This window comes from Otolemur garnettii, unplaced genomic scaffold (genome assembly GCF_000181295.1).
Source record: "Otolemur garnettii isolate 467f Iridium unplaced genomic scaffold, OtoGar3 scaffold00018, whole genome shotgun sequence".
NCBI classification, from domain to species: domain Eukaryota; kingdom Metazoa; phylum Chordata; class Mammalia; order Primates; family Galagidae; genus Otolemur; species Otolemur garnettii.
The window spans coordinates 15,327,512-15,346,609 of record NW_003852413.1 but is presented as its reverse complement, the minus strand read 5'-3'; the positions used below and the strand labels follow the sequence as shown (position 1 = coordinate 15,346,609).

At 37.2% G+C, this 19,098-nt stretch overlaps 1 protein-coding gene across 1 annotated transcript in view; it reads right to left on the bottom strand.

Moving 5' to 3' along the window:
- LOC111724018 (E3 ubiquitin-protein ligase SMURF2-like) overlaps positions 1–13,562 on the bottom strand; it is a 15,287-nt gene extending 1,725 nt beyond the window's left edge. Inside the window, exons 1-3 of the mRNA XM_023511219.1 lie at positions 13,499–13,562; positions 5,820–5,928; positions 1,209–1,342 (exon numbers count right to left, since the gene is read on the bottom strand). Coding sequence (XP_023366987.1) covers positions 1,209–1,342; positions 5,820–5,928; positions 13,499–13,562 — 307 coding nt within the window. The remainder of the gene's footprint in view (positions 1–1,208; positions 1,343–5,819; positions 5,929–13,498) is intronic.
- Between the last annotated feature and the right edge of the window lie 5,536 nt (positions 13,563–19,098).

Here is a 19,098-nt window from a genome sequence, read left to right as displayed (position 1 = left end):
TCATTGTTGTTTGGTGGGCCCGGGCTGGATTCGAACCCGCCACCTTGGGTGTATGTGGCTGGCGCCTTAGCCACTTGAGCCACAGGCGCCGAGCCAAGAAATCATTTCTTAATATATCTAACATGCAATGCTAAATTAACTCTTTTTTATTAGTTTCCTTAGCTAGATTTTTTTTTTTTTGAGACAGAGTCTTACTATGTCGCCCTCAGTAGAATGCTGTTACGTCACAGCTCACAGCAACCTCCAACTCTTGGGCTTACGCTATTCTCTTGACTCAGCCTCCCAAGTAACTGGGACTACAGGCACCCACCACAACACCAGCTATTTTTCTGTTGCAGTTGTCATTGTTGCTTAGCTGGCCCAGGCTGGGTTCAAACCGCCACCCTCGGTGTATGTGACTGGCACTGTAACCACTGTACTATGGGCGCTGAGCCTCCTTAGTTAGATTTCATGTGAGTTTGTTTAGCACAGGCATCTGGACTAAAATCCCATGACAATAACAATCTTTTATATATTATGTAAAAAAGAACTCTGTAGAAACAAGAGCTGTTGAAAAAGATATTTCCATCTATGTTCCTATGGAAAGATCCTCCCCCAAGATTCTTTTGTCACCCGATTACATGAATTACATACATGTTAAGTCAACCTGTCAAATCTATTATGAAATCAACACTTCTAATGTCTTGATCTTGGTCTAAATCTTCTAAATATCCAGGTTAGTGATTAACTGAGATATGGTTAAGTAGTTAATACAGCTAGCTGTGTTACACTCAAAATAATGTCTTAGCTTTCTTTTGTCACAGAAGTTGTACATATTATGCCATTCTTACCCACTAATAATTCCCCTTTATCACCTTAAACACTCTAATCACCTAAATAAATACTTACTTCATTGCACAAATCCACCAAAACCAGGGAAGGGTACTAAGAAATTTTAAAGGGCACATAAACCTTCACATCTTTCTTTTCACCCTTCTGAATATCAATCATTTTTTTAATACTTACAAATTCAGTGAAAGCATCAGCTTTGATTCAGTTGTAGTTTTCACATACTTAAAATGTTCTTTTTTTAATGTGCCAAATAAATTTAGACCAGGAATTTTTACCAATGTTTCAGACATACACAGGAAATTAAGTTTTTGAAACCCTGACAACATAAATGTTCTTTCTTTTTTTTTTTAATTTAAAAAGCACTAGTATCTACTCACAACCAGTGTCTTTGAGGCGGTTGATGGCATTGGAAAGAAGACGAACACAACCAAGAAATCCAGCACCTTGTTTTTTATGGATCTTCTTGTGATTCCATACACTGATTGTAACCGAATCAGACTTTCCAATATACCTACAAAAACAAAATGGGTGCATTAGTAACTTGGTAGTTACAGGTAGTTGGCCTAAAATTTTCCTCTTGTTCTTTTTATATTCTAAAGTCACAATTATGTTTCAGAGTATTGCTAGGGCATACAAAATACATTTTGCGGTTCAGTCCACAGGACTGAATTTAAATTTTTAAAAATCTTTAAAAGTGAAATCTAGAAAGAAATTTTATTACATCTTTATCATGTCTGCCACTCCCAAGCTGAGCAACAATTCTCATTAGAAAAAAAGCTATTTTAGTAGCTAGTGTCTAATAACACTAAGGGAGTTTATAATAATTGCTTCTTTCCAAGAACAAAAATTCTAAAAGAACTTTTATCCCAGTCACATTTAAATACATTTCAGTGACATGACCTCAAAGACTACTTAGTTCACTTTTAAGGGACACTGTCAAGGCTGACAGACCAAAAATCTGACCTACCTGTTATATTTTAAAATGCTGTAGAACAAAAGTTGTTTGTAACGCTTTTCCCCTGCTTCTTTCCTGTATGCAGGCCTTGAGCGAGCAGGACTCTTGCAGATTTCACTTCACTGCCTGCAGACAAGCAGAGCAGGGAAAAGCGTTACTGTACGTGTTTGCTTTGCGTATATACCTGCAGGTACGTAAAAACTCTACCACAGCCAATTGTTAACATGGTGTCAACCCATGCAAAAAGATAATAACATAACATGATTAATAGCAAGTACAACCCTAACTATTTCAATGACTTTAATAGGTCAAATTTTTGGTCCAGCAACCTTGATCTTACAGTATCATTCAATATAGCAGTAATATTAGAAAATTTCACTTAGTATATAGAAAAGCTTAAACCACGTAAATGTGAACTAAAAGTTATTTATTTGGAGACAGTCTCACTCTGTTGCCCCAGGCTAGACAACTGTGATGTCTCAGCTTATAGCAACCCAAACTCTTGGACTTAAAAGATCCTCTTGCCTTAGCCTCCCAAGTAGCTGGGACTAAAGATGCCTACCACAATGCCCAGCTTGTGGACTAAAGCTTTTAAATAAGGAACATAGGTGGCATTAGAGCCCCTAGATCCAGCTGTGCAGAAAGCATGCCCACCCCTGGGTTTTCTTATTACTTTACTCACTACATTCCCTTTTTAAAAATTAAGCCAATTTGAATTTGGTCTCTGTTGCCTATAAATGAAAAGATCTGAACTAAAATGTCATTTATTATGGATGCACCACTTTCAAACACATCTACCAGATCTATCTTGGCATGCATCTATTACATGTCATGTTAATTTTTTTTTCCAGAGCCAGAATTAAAATCACCTAAGCCAAACATTTACAGCTAAATCACCTAAACCAAACCTATGTAAAAAATTGTATTAAGTCACTTCCCCATCCAGTAAGCCTTGTCTAAAGGTATACTTAATTACTGATTCCCTCAAGCCTCAGGGGAGCCCACCACTAGCTTAAGCAACTTTATTTGTTAAACTCGTAACAGTTTTTATGTGTACAATGATACAAAAAGGTTGGGAAGCTCTACATCAATTATAATAAACGTGTTAATTATGGGACTCTGATAGACAGTCTAACTCTGATCTACCAAAAGCCAAATAATCCTGGGCCACAAATTAACCAGAAATAGCCTTTTTTTTATACGTAAGGCTCTTACTTTAAGGAAACCTCATGTAATATACACAGACACATAAAATAAATAGTGAATCCTTTTAAAATTGTAAGTTAAATAGAGGGCTCTGTTAGGGTCTATTAAAACTTCACTAATAAATATATGAATGACTTATAAACAAGTGTCAGGATAGTCTATCCAGAGGACACTGCTACAGGTGAATACAATATTACTAAATAGACCAAAATATGATATATACAATTAAGACTTTTAGCTAAAATTGTATTATTAGACTTTTATCTGTTGACTCAGCCAATTAGAAGCAAGGATTTTGCAAATAATCCCATGTTTCCCTCATCCTTTCCCATCCAACACAGCATCTTAGAAAGATGCAAAAGTGAAGTCCCTGGGTAGCCAGTTAAGATTAACTGTAACATAAAACCTAGTAAGCATGTAGAAAGATGCTCAACATGAGGGAAATGCAAATCAAAACCACAATGAGGTACCATTTCCTACCCACTACAATGGCTATAATTTTTTACTAAAAATAGCAATTATTAGCAACAAAAGGATAAAGAAAATACCCTGAAATCTTCCAGTGGAAAATAGCAATCATGAAATTAGGATGCCACCAGCAATACTCTAAACCTATACTGTCCAAAATGGTAACCACCAAGCACAGAACTACTAAGTGTTTCAAATGTGGCTAGTTAGAAAATTCGAGTGAGCTATAAAATAAACACTTCATTTCAAAGATTTAGTTCAATATTTTTATACTGAAATGAGAATTTTTTTATATACTGAATTAAGTAAAATATATTATTATGCTTAAATACATCTGTTTTTACTTCTCTTAATGTGGCTACTAGAAAATTTAAAATTAGAGGTAAGCTCCCATTCACTGTTCCCATTATATTTCTATTCAACTTGTTGATCTAGACCTAAAAGATAATGAAACAATGTATTCAACAATTGGAGGGCAAGTAGTATCCCACTTTCCATATACTCAAACTATTAATCAAGAAAGACAGCAAAATATACTTTCAGATAAGATATGAAAAAGCTTTTCTTCATCTATGTATTCTTTTTTTAAATGGCAATTGAGGTACATTTTACCAATATAGGGGAATAGACAAAAACAAACAAAACAAAACAGGAAGTCATTCAACCTAAAAGAGACAAAGGTAATTCCCAACACTATGATAAATCCAAGTCCCAGGACAACTGTGCAACAGGTCTTAGAACCACCAGACCAGACTGGAGCAGGGGGACAGAGGCTATAGAAGGGATATCTTTAAGAAGAAAAACGAAGCAAATCGAATACCTCATAGAACTGCACATATGAAGAGATATTAAGTTCGGTGGGTGAGTTTGGGAATTAATGAGGTACATAAGAAACTAAACAGGCTTGGTGCCTGTAGCTCAAGCAGGTAAGGTGCCAGCCACATACACCAGAGCTGGCAGGTTCGAATCCAGTTCTGGCCTGCCAAACAAAGATAACTACAACCAAAATATAGCCGGGCATTGTGGCAGGCACCTGTAGTTCCAGTTACTTGGAAGGCTGAGGCAAGAGAATCGCTTAAGCCCAGGAGTTGGAGGTTGCTGTGAGCTGTGACGCTATGGCACTCTACCTAGGGCAATAGCTTGAGGCTCTGCCTCAAATAAAAAAAAAAAAGGAAAGAAAAAAAGAAACTAAACAAATGGCAAAAACGTTATTAACTTCAGAAAAAACTAAAAGTTGTCAAAAAAGAAAATGTAATCCTTGCATCTATGTGACTCAGTTATGAATATTTTCATAACCATAATAATACAAACAAAGAACAAGGACTGAACCAAAAAGATTCATAATTATATTGGAGAGCTGGAGAAAGGAAGGGCCATGTAAGTGTTATAGAAGTGAGGATTAGGGATATCAAGTTTCAAAAGCTGAATCACCTTCTAAGGTAAGAAATTTAAAGATACCTAAAACTAAAAAAAGTCAAAACCAAAATTGAGGTGCCATAAAATAATCAAATTATCTACAAATTGGCTCGGCGCCTATAGCTCAACCGGCTAAGGCGCCAGCCACGTACACCTAAGGTGGCGGGTTCGAATCCCCAGCCCGGACCCGCCAAACAACAATGACGGCTGCAACCAAAAAATAGCCGGGCGCTGTGGCGGGTGCCTGTGGTCCCAGCTACTTGGGAGGCGGAGGCAGGAGACTCGCTTGAGCCCAGGAGTTGGAGGTTGCTGTGAGCTGTAATGCCACGGCACTCTGCCCAGGGGGACAGCTTGAGGCTCTGTCTCCAAAAAAAAAAAAAAAAAAAAAAAAATTATCTACAAATTTAAAAAATACCAGAATAAAAAGCCAAAGTTATTAAAGCACTATCCTGGAGAATGAGAAATGAGAACTAAGAAAGGAACTGCTGTTTTCCATTAAAATCCTTAGAACGTCATTTGCCTTTTAAAAAAGATACATGTGCATATATACTCCTATAACTAAAATAAAATTTAAAAGAAACTACCTACATAGAATTAAAAAAGTATGCCTCTGTGTATAATCCCAATTCTGATATTCGGTTTCCTATTTATAATTGGCCCAAGGTGAATTAATACCTTTATTTAACTGAAAAAAGGAAGGAACCCTCCTATACCATGAGCCAGTTTCATTTTGTTCTTCATAGGCTTAGCAGGGGTACCTCATCTTCCAAAACCTATCAAAGCTTTCAATAAACCAAAGCACCTTCCTTCTGGGTTTCCTATCCCTTCTCTAAGACCAAATTACACCAGAAATCAAAGTCAGATCATCGTCCATAATTCTTCTCAGAATATGTCAAATAATATTAATTTTATGTTTAATTTCAAATTAATAATTTAAACCTACAGGTCATAGTGCTGATTCCACTTTGGGTCGAGTGTATTCTTCACAGTATCTGTAGAATGGCATTGCCCAGATCCATCAACTACCACCTTAGCAAATGGATCAGGAAGTCCTGTGAAAAGGAGGAAGATTTTTTAAATTAAAGAATATTTTGACATGTAAGATAAAGACTACCATTTGCTACAAAGCAAAAGAGCATTGCATTCTTTAATTCTTTTTCTAAAGTTTAACATTTAACTTACAAATGAAAAGTAGTCCACTTTAAAACAAAGCTTAAAGTTATCTCTACATTAAATACCAAAACTGTATTTTTTCTTATTATCTTAAAATATTCTCTCGTTTTAAACTACCAAAGTTACTTCATAATGTGGACATTTTTATAGATTGTTACTAGCCCTCTGACTCCAGAAAGCAGGACGATGAATGCTTAAAACATTCATGCATCTCTCTTTCGAAATGTCTCCCTTAGTGGTTCACTTAAACAGTCACAGACCAAGGAGGTGGGAAAGGGGGGGTGTCAGGGACTGACCCCACAGACAAGTTTTTTTTTTTTTTTGTATGTTCTGACTGGGCAGCTCAAACAGATGTACAAAAAAAGATGTACATGTAGATATACATCTTCATCTTCGAGGAGGGTCAGTCCCTGACACCCACCCATTGGGGACTGTTTGAAGAAAGAGCTTCTTAAAGATTTTCACACAGGAATATGGGCTACAGAGAAATTAAATTAGCCAACAAGTTTTACTAAATAACTACCACAAGTGACTAAAGATGTAATATTTTGCCTTAAAAAAGCTTTCTATCTAATTGGACAGATAAAAATACTATACATGTGAAAAAAAAAACCTGAGAACAAGCAAATGCTTGGCAGTACTGGTTATAATGCAAATACTTATTAACACTATACTACATCAATTACTATTCTAATTATTTCATATCTTTAATCCTTATGAATAATCCCAAGAGACTATTGTCCCCATTTTACTGGTGAGGAAACTGAGGCACTAGTCCAAGGTCACAAAGATGTAAGTAGCAGAGCTAAAGTTTAGATTCTAAACCCATGAACATGCTGTCTATCAACTGTATGCTCTTAACCACTACATTGTATTATACCTCTCATGTACTATGCTTCAACAGTGAGTACAAGTAAAAAGAGCCCAGAAAAACAAGATAACAGTTTGAATTTGGAGAGTCAAGACAGGACAGTCAAGAGTTCAGGAGGGACTCTTCTGGGTTCTACAGGACAAATAGGAAAAGGAGAACTTTCCCAACTGAACAGGAAGAAGAGTACCAAAGAGGATATGAAAATAAAGCATCTGAAGGGCTTTGAAGAGTCTCACTGAAGTGTTGGTGCTAAGGTATAAATATAAACACTGTCAAAGAGGTAGGACTGATCCAGAGAGAGGCTAAAAAGTAAGAAAATAGGGCTTAGACTGATTGCAATACATTGGAGGGAGCCATTTTAAGTTCTTGAGCTTGGCTATAAAAATTGTCATATTTTTCTATTAGTGGTATTCAGGGCAGAGGAGGGGAAGGGAAGACCAGAAACACACACTGCCTGTGAAGCTGCTGTAATCACCCAAAAGGAGGATGAGAAGACCCTGAACTAGAGAAGTCACATGAAAAAGGGAATGGCAGCTAGGGACAGTGACTCATGTCTATAACCCTAGTTATAGACAACAAAATGAGTGAGACCCTGTCTCTACAAAAAATAAGAAAAATCAGCCTGGCATGATGGTACTCAGGCAGCAGTGAAATCACTTGACCCCAGGCATTTGAGCTTACTGCAAGCTGTGATAGTGCCACAGTATTCCAGCCAGAGTGACAAAGACCCTATCTATATTTTTAAAAATAAAATAAAATAATGAAAGGAAATGACAGTTAAGAATGCTACTCTGAAAGATCTAATATGGAATTAATAAGGCACTCATGTCAAATATGGCAGTCTAGTTTTCTATTCAAAGCAATAACAACAATAGCTGTCTTTTTTGACAAAACGACAAAGAGAAAGGAGAACTAAAAATGTTAAAGAGACACAAATGGCAATTTACATGTTAGACATAGTGGCACTGACTAGATTTCTTGAGGACAGGTGAAAATACTAGAACAAACCGCTGGTAAATACTGACGTCTGGAGAGAATATTCATCTCAATATCTATGCTAATTTTTTAAGTCAAGATACTAACTTGCCAAGATTCAAGGAAAGACAGAAATCATCTACCAATTCTATGATTCTATAATCTGTCACCTTTAAATAAGGGAAGACCAAAATTTAAGTGTTAAGTGTTAAATTTTAAAGAAACTTGGTAACTTAGGGTATCAAATCTACTTAACTATATTGTTCTTGAAGTTTAGTGCTATTCATATCATTTCAACAACAGCTAACCATTTGTAATGTGTTTAATAGAAGAATATTTTACATCTACCTCAATAACATTAAGTATTTTCTCCTTGGAAGAATGCATCTATCTTATTCTTTTGATTCTACTATTTAAATAAACATAAATGTATGTTTGTAAGCAAAAAACAAAACAAATATGACATTTCCAGCCTCTTTGGGTTATTATTTAACTAGTTAAAGAATGGGACAAGTGTGATGGCTCACACCTATAATCCCAGCACTTTGGGAGGCCAAATAGGGAGGACTGCTTAAGCCCAAGAATTAGAAACCAGCCTGGGCAACACAGTGTGACCTTGCCACCACCCCCCCGCCCCACACAAAAAACTGCCAGGTATGATGGCAACCACCTGTAGTCTCAGCTACTTGGGAGGGTGAGGCAGGAGGACTGCTTGAGCCCAAGAGTTTGAGGCTGCAGTGAGCTATGATGTGCCACTGCATTCCAGCCTGGGCAAAAGAGTGTGACCCTATCTCTAAAATATAAAAAAAAAGAACTAAGGACTAAGAAAAACAACTTTTTTCACACAAAACCTCTAAGTCGGCTCGGCACCTATAGCTCAACCGGCTAAGGCGCCAGCCACGTACACCTAAGGTGGCGGGTTCGAATCCCCAGCCCGGACCCGCCAAACAACAATGACGGCTGCAACCAAAAAATAGCAGGGCGTTGTGGCGGGCGCCTGTGGTCCCAGCTACTTGGGAGGCGGAGGCAGGAGACTCGCTTGAGCCCAGGAGTTGGAGGTTGCTGTGAGCTGTAATGCCACGGCACTCTGCCCAGGGGGACAGCTTGAGGCTCTGTCTCAAAAAAAAAAAAAACCTCTAAGTCTAGCTTCTAGAGCCTTAACTGAGTAGGAAAGTCTAAGTCTCAGTTGCCTATATGCTTGTCTTCTATTAAACAATACAACAAACCAGAATACAAACTCAATACCTTAACAGAAAATACCTAAGTTCAACTTAACCTAATTTCATTATTCTACAAAAAAAAAAAAAAAATTAACTTGAGAGTCATATTACTCTAATGTGGTCAAAAGATATCAACTTCTCAAAGATAGTGAGACCTCTAGTGTTAAAATAGAAAGTGACTAAAGTATTTTTTTATGTATTTAAAAATGTTCTCAATTTTCCACATCATTTCTGAGTTATATAAAATAGCTAAAGCTCAAGACTTCTTTTTTTTTTTTTTTTAAGAGATAGTATTTCACTCTGTAGCCTAGACTACAGTGCAGTGACACAATCATAGCTCACCCTTGAACTCCTGAGCTCAAGGGATCCTCTTGTCTCTGTCTCCTGGGTAGCTGAAACTATAGATGGACACACCAACACACCCGGTTAACTTTTTTCTTTTGTTTTTTTCCTTAAGATATGGAGTCTCTTCGTGTTGCTCAGGCTAGTCTTAAGCTCGCAGCTTCAAGCTATGCTCCTACTTTGGCTTCCCAATCATGGGATTACAGAATTGAGCCACCACATCTTGCAACAATTTATTATACAAATATGCTTGTTGAGCTATAAATAATAATGAAATGATGATTTCAACTTAAAAGTTACTTTCTCCCCAAAATAATTTTTGAATAGGCAAGGTAAAAAACATTCAACCAACCCATCTTGGCTCTAAATGACTTCAATTTGACCCCTACAAAACACGTTAATACATTATCTGTCATTCACACAAAACTTTTTTTAAATGTTGCATAACAGAACAAATTTGACATTAGTGAAAATATAACTTAAAAAAACACATTTAACTATATTGGAAAAGATGTGTGAAAAAGTTATGGTAGAATCTAGATGGTGAGTGTTCATGATAAAATTCTTTTACCTGTTGCTTTGTTTGAAAATTTTCTGCCAAAATTTTGGGGGAAGTTACTTATTTTTAAAAGCCAACAAGCTTAAAAAAAGTTCTAAATTATGAATTAACAAAATTCTTCTCAACAATGGTAGTGCCTTGGAATAAATAGTATTATCTCACATACAAATTATTCTATAAAAGATAACACATGACAGTGGACTTTTTCCTGAAGTGGAAAAAAATATCTATGCCATCACTCTATAGTCATGCTTCATATTCAAATTTACTTTTCTCATTCAACATACTTTAAATTGAATGACAAGAAAAACCTAACTATATTTTACTACAAATAATAACTGTGCTCTGATCCACAAACACACTCATTTAAATTTAATTAAAGAATTTGGGAACTATTATTTTTCTCTGAAACTAATGTGGGAAATTCTCAATTCATAAACAGGCCAAAAATGCCCTTACATATGCACGTGCATGTAAATCTACCAGAGCAGGGACTTGGGACCTTGGCCAGTGTGGGGACTGGGACATAATTCCATCCCTGGCTAACTCCCCACTGAAGGCCTAAAATTCAGCTTTCCTTTTCCCCTAGGCCAGGCATCCTCAAACTACAGCCTGCGGACCACATGAGGCCTGCCGAGGACATTTATCCAGTGGCCTGCCAGGTGTTTCTGCCACTGGCTGCCTGTCCTGCTTAGCAGCCAACTCGTCCCAGGCCCACAGTCCGACCCTCCAAAGGTCTGAGGGACAGTGAACTGGTTCCCTGTTTAAAAAGTTTGAGGACCCCTGCCCTAGGCCATCCCATGTCTCCCATTCTGAGCTTTAAAGTCACATACCAAGGACTGAGGGGCGGGGGGAGTGTAGAGGTTGGGGAGTTTGCTTTAGCATGTCCCTGACCCTCCACCCCCACTGGTTTGCAGCAAATGAAAGATAATTACAATTTCCCCTAATTTTGTTATCCCTAAAGCAAGCTTACATTCTTAAAACTTTTATCAATTTTTTTACTACCTGCACCAATGAAAAAAGCAGAAGAGTTCTTTCACCCACAATTTAATAACAGATAAAAATCATATGAAGGATAACAATCAGTTCTCTGAGGTTTACAAAAAAATTAAAGTAAGATTCCTCTAGATTTTCTAGAAAAACTGAGATAAGAATATTTGGATATGTTATTGGAGAAACTATAGAGGAAGGAAAAGAATTTGAAAAGGAAAGCTAGGAGACAAAACTGAAGATTTTATCTTTAAAACCAGAGCAGATCTTGGAGGGTCTAGAAGCAGGGGTGTTCCCCACACTTCCCTCCCTTTGCTCCTTGTCACCACCCTATCCAATTCTATTTGCCATTTTGCAGTTCCATTAGGATAAACCCTACCTCAGATCAACCTTTAAACCTCCTTTAAGGAGGATTTTTTTTTTTTTGCTGGCAAAAATATATATTTTTTTAGTTTTTAAATAAAGATTTTATTTTTTAAAGTTGTTTTAGGTTCACAGAAAAATTAAGTGGAAAGTGCTAAGAGTTTCCTTATACCCCTGCCCTCACACAGGCAGAGTCTCCTCTATTATCAATATCCTAGAAGGGAGGATTAAAAAAGAAAAAGCAAGAGCAGATGGTACATAAATTGAAGATTGCTTATAACTTTCTTCCCATGTTTCAAATTATCCTATTCAACTGCTTTCCCATATAAGCACAGAGATACCATAAAAATGTATACCTATATAGTTTCATAAGATGTTACCTTACAAACTTTAATTCAGGGTCTACTCTAGAAAAACTAGAAGTAATAAAATTTTAAATAGAATGCATTAAGTATGATTTAAAGATATATAAAAAAAAAAATTGTTTTTTTTGGCTTAGTGCCTGTAGCTCAGTGGCTAGGGTGCCAGCCACATACATAGGGGCTGGTAGGTTCGAACCCAGCCCAGGTCAGCTAAACAACAACGACAACTACAACAAAAAAATAGCCGGATGTTGTAGCAGGCACCTGTAGTCCCAGCTACTTGAGAGGCTGAGGCAAGAGAATTGCTTAAGCCCAAGAGTTTGAGGTTGCTATGAGCTGTGATGCCACGGCACTCTACCAAGGGTAACATAGTGAGACTCTGCCTCAAAAAAAAAAAAAAAAAAAAAAAAGATTTTTTTTTATCAAACTCTTGAAAATTATCTAATGTCATATGAGATTTAACAGCACATATCACCTGTTCTTGCTGGCTTGTAGGGTCTAAATTTAAAAATCTAATGAATCTTCCCTGTTTTTTATGAATTTTTGCTTTCAACTGGCTTTCACTCATCTTAGTTTGAAGTTTTGTGTTTTTATTAATTTTCTTTTTTTTCTTTTCTTCCTTTAGCGATTCTCTTGTCCTTAGCCTCCCAAGTAGCTGGGACTACAGGCGCCTGCCACAACGCCCAGCTTATTTTTTTTTTATTGGTAGAGACCAGGTCTGAGTCTGGCTCACTCCAGCTCAGGATGGTCTCGAACCTCTGAGCTCAGGCACCCGCCTCAGCCTCCCACAGTGCTAGGACTACAGGTGTGAGCCACCACACCTGGCCAAATCTTCCCTATTTCTAATTTCAAATATTCTACATACAGGGTAAAGTTCCTGTGCAATTTACTATGTTAAACTATTTTGACTTGCACACGAACTTTATGTCCACCCTGTATAAAACTGTGTTCACTTTAAAAATTATATCATTTTTAACCAATAATTTAAAGCTACTGTCAGTAAAGACTGTTAACACACGATGGTGCTTCCCAATACTTTCTCACAAAACCTAATCCTAAATAAAGCATACGAGAATCAAACATGTGCTTCGCAGTCTAAGACATAAGAGTATGTGGGTCATTACAAAAGTTTTAAGAAACACAAAAATCAAGAAACAAGAGAATCCGCACAGATAGAAATAAATGAAGGCCTCCCAGATGAAACTTGCACAGATGACTCAGAAAGGATGTTGTCGATTGTGTTTCCTGGATGTGAAATAATGGACTATAACACAGTTTATATCAAAATTTTCATAGTAACCCAAATATATACTTAACAAATGTGGTAGAGCTTTCTTTTCTATGCTCTCAAATTCTAAGCAAGTTCAATGACTCTTTTAACCTCCAGTGAATCCTCAGTGCATGGATAAAATTTCCTATAAAATATCAGAGAATAAACCATGTACTAAATAATCTCTTAAGCCTTTTCTAGAATTTTAGTAGTATGTATACCTTCCATATACATTATCCACATCTGCATTTATACCTGTATACACACACAGCCACATAAATATGTGAGAGAGAATAAAGATAAAGGGTTTAAAGATAAAAAAAAACACAAAATCCTCAAAGAAATGTAATGCCAAATGGCTGTGAATCAAAACATTCATAAAATAACCTGAGTATGTTTCTGAACAAAAATTCCTAAGCCAGACAATCCTTAAAATACTATGAAAAAAAAACCTATACAGAACATTCAAGATTTACATTTAAAGTTAATTTACTTACGGAAAAAATCCTTTTTCACCAAGTTTTTTGCACAGAGTACTGTAAAGGAGACAAAAAATAACATGGGAAAAATTAAAATAAAATGGTAAGAGTGCATTGTTACATTTTAAAACACTGAAAACAGCGGTAGATAATTAAATGCTAACTACAGCAATGTATGAAACATCACAATCTTTCACTAAAGACTTGCAAATAAAAGACAGCTGAACCAGTAGTTGTTAACTTGAGCAATGATCACCAGTAGCAGCTGTGGGCAAGAAAGTTTATAAATCTTATTTCCTAATAAAGCAAGATCTATACTCAGAGAAACTCAATGGCAATAGAAAAAAACTTCTACGTTAGAAGATTATGTAAAGTCAAGTGTCATATCCATTTTTTTTTTTTACATACACATGTGTTTATTAGGTTTCCACATTTTGCCTTCACAAAATTAAAAAGGCTTAAAATTTAGTAATAACAACAATGTTTAAGATAAGGACTAGAAACAAAAACCTTGTAAAGAACAAAGATAAATACATTCAGAAAAGAAATCAGATGATTGCTGCATCAAAATATTAAGCAATAATAATAATAATGCAAAGAAAGTAGCATTCACATTGTCAAATAAGAGTATATCTATTATAGAATGCTTTGACTCTGAGGTTCAGTATGGAGTCATGAGTTAACTTATTTTTTTTCAAAGTCTCAAATAATAAACAACGAATATTTATAAATAAAAGGAAAAGATAATTTCAAAAAACAGATCATGCCAAATCTTATAGACAATAGAAAAAGAAGAAATACTTCAAAATCATTCTACTTAATCTGGATACACCTGATATTAAAATTGGAGAAAATATATTATTACTTATAAGTGTCGTATTTAAGGATGAAATAATTTTATATTGACAAGGATCATAAATAATAGAAATTAAAGCTTTCCTGATATAGATGAGATTTTTAAAAATAATGTTCTGTTTGAAATGCCAGAGAAACTTTAAAGGAGAGATCAATTATCTTCCCTTATATCATCAGCTTATGATAAGATAGATCTACTATACCTGTAAAAAATTAAAAGTTAATATATTAAAGCTAGACATCCCAAATCCAAATTGACATTTTCTGAATTACCTTTCATTAAAGTACTTATATAGATGGATGCCCAACCTTATGAGTATTCTAAAAAACATGAATTGCACACTTTGAGAGGTTTTTACTGCTATGAAAGTCCTAAAATTAAACTTCATATATTTATATTTATAAAATATCTATGAATGTAATACTTGGTTATTCTCTACCTACTTCTACTTACAGTTTAAATAGTCTGTTCAATAAGTTGAGCCACAGGCGTGAGCCAGGTCTTGAACTTCTGAGTTCAAGCAATCCTCCTGCCTTGACCTCTCAGATTATAGGTGTGGGCCAACTTGCTGGGCCAGTGTAATCTTCAACTTTTTTTTTTTTTTTTGAGACAGAGTCTCACTATGTCTCCTTCGGTAGAGTACAGTGGCATCACAGCTCACGACAACCTCAAACTCTTGGGCTTATGCAATTCTCTTGCCTCAGCCTCCCACATAGCTGGGACTACAGGCACCCATTACAACACCTGGCTATTTTTTTTGTTGCAGTTTGGCCAGGGCTGGGTTCGAACCCGCCACCCTCAGTACATGGGGTGGGCACCCTACCCACTGAGCCACAGGTGCTGCCTGTTGCAGATGTCATTGCTATTTAGTTGGCCTGGGCTGGGCTCAAACCCACCAGCCTCGGTGTATGTGGCTGGCGCCATAACCACTGTTCTAGGGGCACCAAGCTATAATCTTCAAATTTAATGAGGTAATAATTGATGATTTTTTAAAAACCATCATCTAATGATTCACAAAGTGAAATAATTTCACATCCAACTTCAGAGAAACAGGAAATAAATGAGATTTCCTCCAACTACTTGGCTACCAAGCACTAACTGTTTTCATGCTCATTCATTTTTCTTTTTCTCTCTTCCACTTACAATGTCTACTGTCCTAAGACTATCCTTCTACGTGTGCTCTGCATCTCATATCCTTCCTAACATTCTTAGGGACTCAGGCAGCCATTATTCATATCCTCTATTTTGCCTCCTCACTGTCTTGTCAGCATTTAAACATACTCAAGTCTCACCCAATCTTCCCTCCAACCACTATCTACCTCTTTTTCTCATAATGAAACTTCTTCAAAGAACTGTCTATACTTTCTGATTCTACTTCTCTACTTTCCATTAATGCCTCAATCCACTGCCGCTAAACTGCTAGAGATTTAATTACTGAATCCATCCAATAGACTCCTTACAATGGACACTGTACTGTAACAGATTCCTTACAGCACTTGATGCCCTCAGGGACATTTGTCACCATTGACTACTCCCTCTTCTAAAACCCTTCTCTTCTTTTGGTTCTGTATCACCACATTTATCTGGTTTTACACAGGGCATAATACTCAATTCTAAGTCTTTGCCAGACCTCTTGCTATTCTGTAAAAATTGAGGTTCTTTGGGATTTTTCTCGAGGTCTTCTTTTACTCTACAACCTAAGGATCACAGGTACTTATTTTTATAAACCTTGGAATTGTATGGAAACTGTTATATGTATGTGTATCTTTCTGGGGACATAACCCACATTTTTTCCTGGGAGAGTTCACAGTTTAACAGGCTGACAAAACCCTTCCTTGCTCTCTCAAAAAATTAAAGAACAGCCACTCTTCCACAAGAGGACATCTAAGTCTATAAAACCTAGCTCTTAGCTCTTTCCTGAATATGCTCCTCAAAACAAAATCACCATTGTCCCTATCACCCTGAATCTGTTCCTATTCCAGTTTTATCTTCTTTCTATAAATAGCCTTGTTTCCCATTCCACTGCCTAAGTCAGCAACCTTCACTATCCCTCCCTCTCCTTACCTCCTGGCAAAATTACCAATTCTAATCAATTTTACCTTGAAATAGCCCTCATTTGTCCACGTCTATTACCAGTGCCACCACTTTAGTCCAAACCATCATCAACCACTGTCTAGGTAATCACAAAAGCCTCCTCATCAGTCCTCTGCCTCAAGCCTCACTCTCCTTCAGTTCTCCACACTGGACCCAAAGTGATAGTTCTAAAACTCTAAGCCCTTCCATTTATTTTCCCTCCTCCCACCCTTAAAATATTCTAAAGGTTTTCAGGCTCAAACTTACATTGGCTTCGATGTTCTTCAAGCCCTGGCTCCTGCTTACTTCTCTGATCTCACCTCTCATTACCACAGCTGCCCTCCAAACCCAAGTCTTAAGATCCAGCTATACTGAACTTTGATTTTCTAATATACATCTCTCACCCACAACCTCCATGTACCCTTCTCCATGCATAAAAGATTCTTTCCAGGCTTCTTCACTTACAACCTTTTAGGTCTCAAAAGAGAAGGGAGCCTTTTAGAACATGTTTCTTTCAACTCTCCCTCTACTTGTACTTTCACACAGAAGCCCATAGGTACTTACCATACTTTATTATGATTACGTTCAGAATGTTGCTTTTAACTACAAAGCTGGTACTCCACATAGCACAAATCACGTCTACCTTATCTCTTTGCATCCCCAGAACAAAGCAAACAACGCACTGGGCATTTGATTAGCACTCAATAAATACCTGTTCAATAAGTGAAATAGACTCCAAATAATCTAAAATAATTTCACTAAAAAAGGATCTCTTTTCTTATATACTACATTAACAGATTATCAATTCTCACAGTCATGCTGACTTACAAAATCTTATTTTTATTATTTTTCTTGGCTTCAAAGATGCCAATCAGGGCTCAGCACCTATAGCACAGTGGTTACAGTGCCAGCCACATACACTGAGGGTGGCGGGTTTGAACCCGGCTCAGGCCAGCTAAACAACTGCAACAAAAAAAATAGCTGGGCACTGTGGCGGGCACCTCTAGTTCCAGCCACTTGGGAGGCTGAGGCAAGAAAATCACTTAAGCCCAAGAATTTGAGGGTGCTGTGAACTGTGAAGAAAAAAAAATGCCAATCAGGTCATGTTCAGCAAACTCTTTTTTTTTTTTTGAGACAAGAGTCTCACTATGTCACCCTCAGTAGAGTACCATTGCATCACAGCTCACAGCAAACTCTTTGGCTTAAGAGATTCTCTTGCCTTAGCCGTCCAGGTAGCTGGGACTACAGGCGCCCACCACAATGCCCGGCTATTTTTGTTGTTGTTGTTGTAATTATTGTTTAGCAGGCCCTGGCCAGGTTTGAACCCTCCAGCCCCAGTGCATGTGGCCAGCACCCTAACCACAAGCTATGGGCACCAAGTCAGCAAACTCTCTTTTAAAAACAACAACAGCCAGGCGCAGTGGCTCATGTCGGTAATCCCAGCCTCTGGGAGGCTGAAGTGGGAGGATCTCCTGAACTTAGGAGTTCAAGACCAGCCTGAACTAGAGACATCATCTGTAAAAATAGCCAGGCATTGTGGCATAGTTTAAAAAAAAAAAAGATGTTGCTAATGTATGGCATTAAGTTTTACTTATTTTTATTTTTAGTGACAAAGTCTCATCCCATTGCCCCAGATAGAGTGCAGTGGTATAGCTCATAATAACCTCAAATGCCTAGGCTCACACGACCCTCTGGCCTCAGTCTCCTGAGTAGTCTGGATAGGTGCATGCTACCACACCCAGCCAATTTTTTCTACTTTTGGTAGAGATGGGGTCTCCCTCTTGCTCAGGCTAGTCTTGAACTCCTGACCTCAAATGATTCTTTCACTTCAGCCTTTATAGGGTGCTAGAATTAAGGCATTAGCTACTGTGCCAGGGTATGACATTAAGTTTTAAAGGGCAACTAAAAAATTAAAAGAGCAAAGAACTTTAAAATCAGGTTCAAAGTGTTATGGAGAGATTAAATTTTAGTAATCAAGAGACTAGGGTATAACACATCAGAGTCCTAGAAGATCGATTTAAAACAAATATCAGGATTGGTCAGATTGCTATCCTTAACGCTAGATCTCAGCAGCTCGAACCAGTTTTTGTTTAAATTATTATGTGACCTGGAAGCAAAAACTCTTACTTGTAATTTTTAAAAGAAAAATTGTCAAATATGATCTGAGAACGTACATAAACAAATGAACTGCATAAATAAATTATTTTCACACTTTGGAACCTTTACTGAACTGTTCTTATTTCTTGGGAATATACCTTGGGTACCAAAATCACAGCCCATTGCTCTTTCTGTCCTTAGTACCAATTACAGGAGTTCAGTAAACAAAGAATTCATGTATCTCAATATGACAGACTCCTAATTATGTCACCATAATAAATTCTCAACTAAGGAGGCATGCATCAAAGTCTTCCAGAAATAATATATCATAAGGCAATTTAATATTAAAAATTAAATATCTTTATAATAGAAACTGCAAAAAGTGGCTCAGCGCCTGTGGCTCAACCGGCTAAGGCACCAGCCACATACACCTAAGGTGGCAGGCTCGAATCCCCAGCCCGGGCCGCCAAACAACAATGATGGCTGCAACCAAAAAATGGCCAGGCGTTGTGGCGGGCACCTGTAGTCCCAGCTACTTGGGAGGCTGAGGCAGGAGACTCGTTTGAGCCTAGGAGTTGGAGGTTGCTGTGAG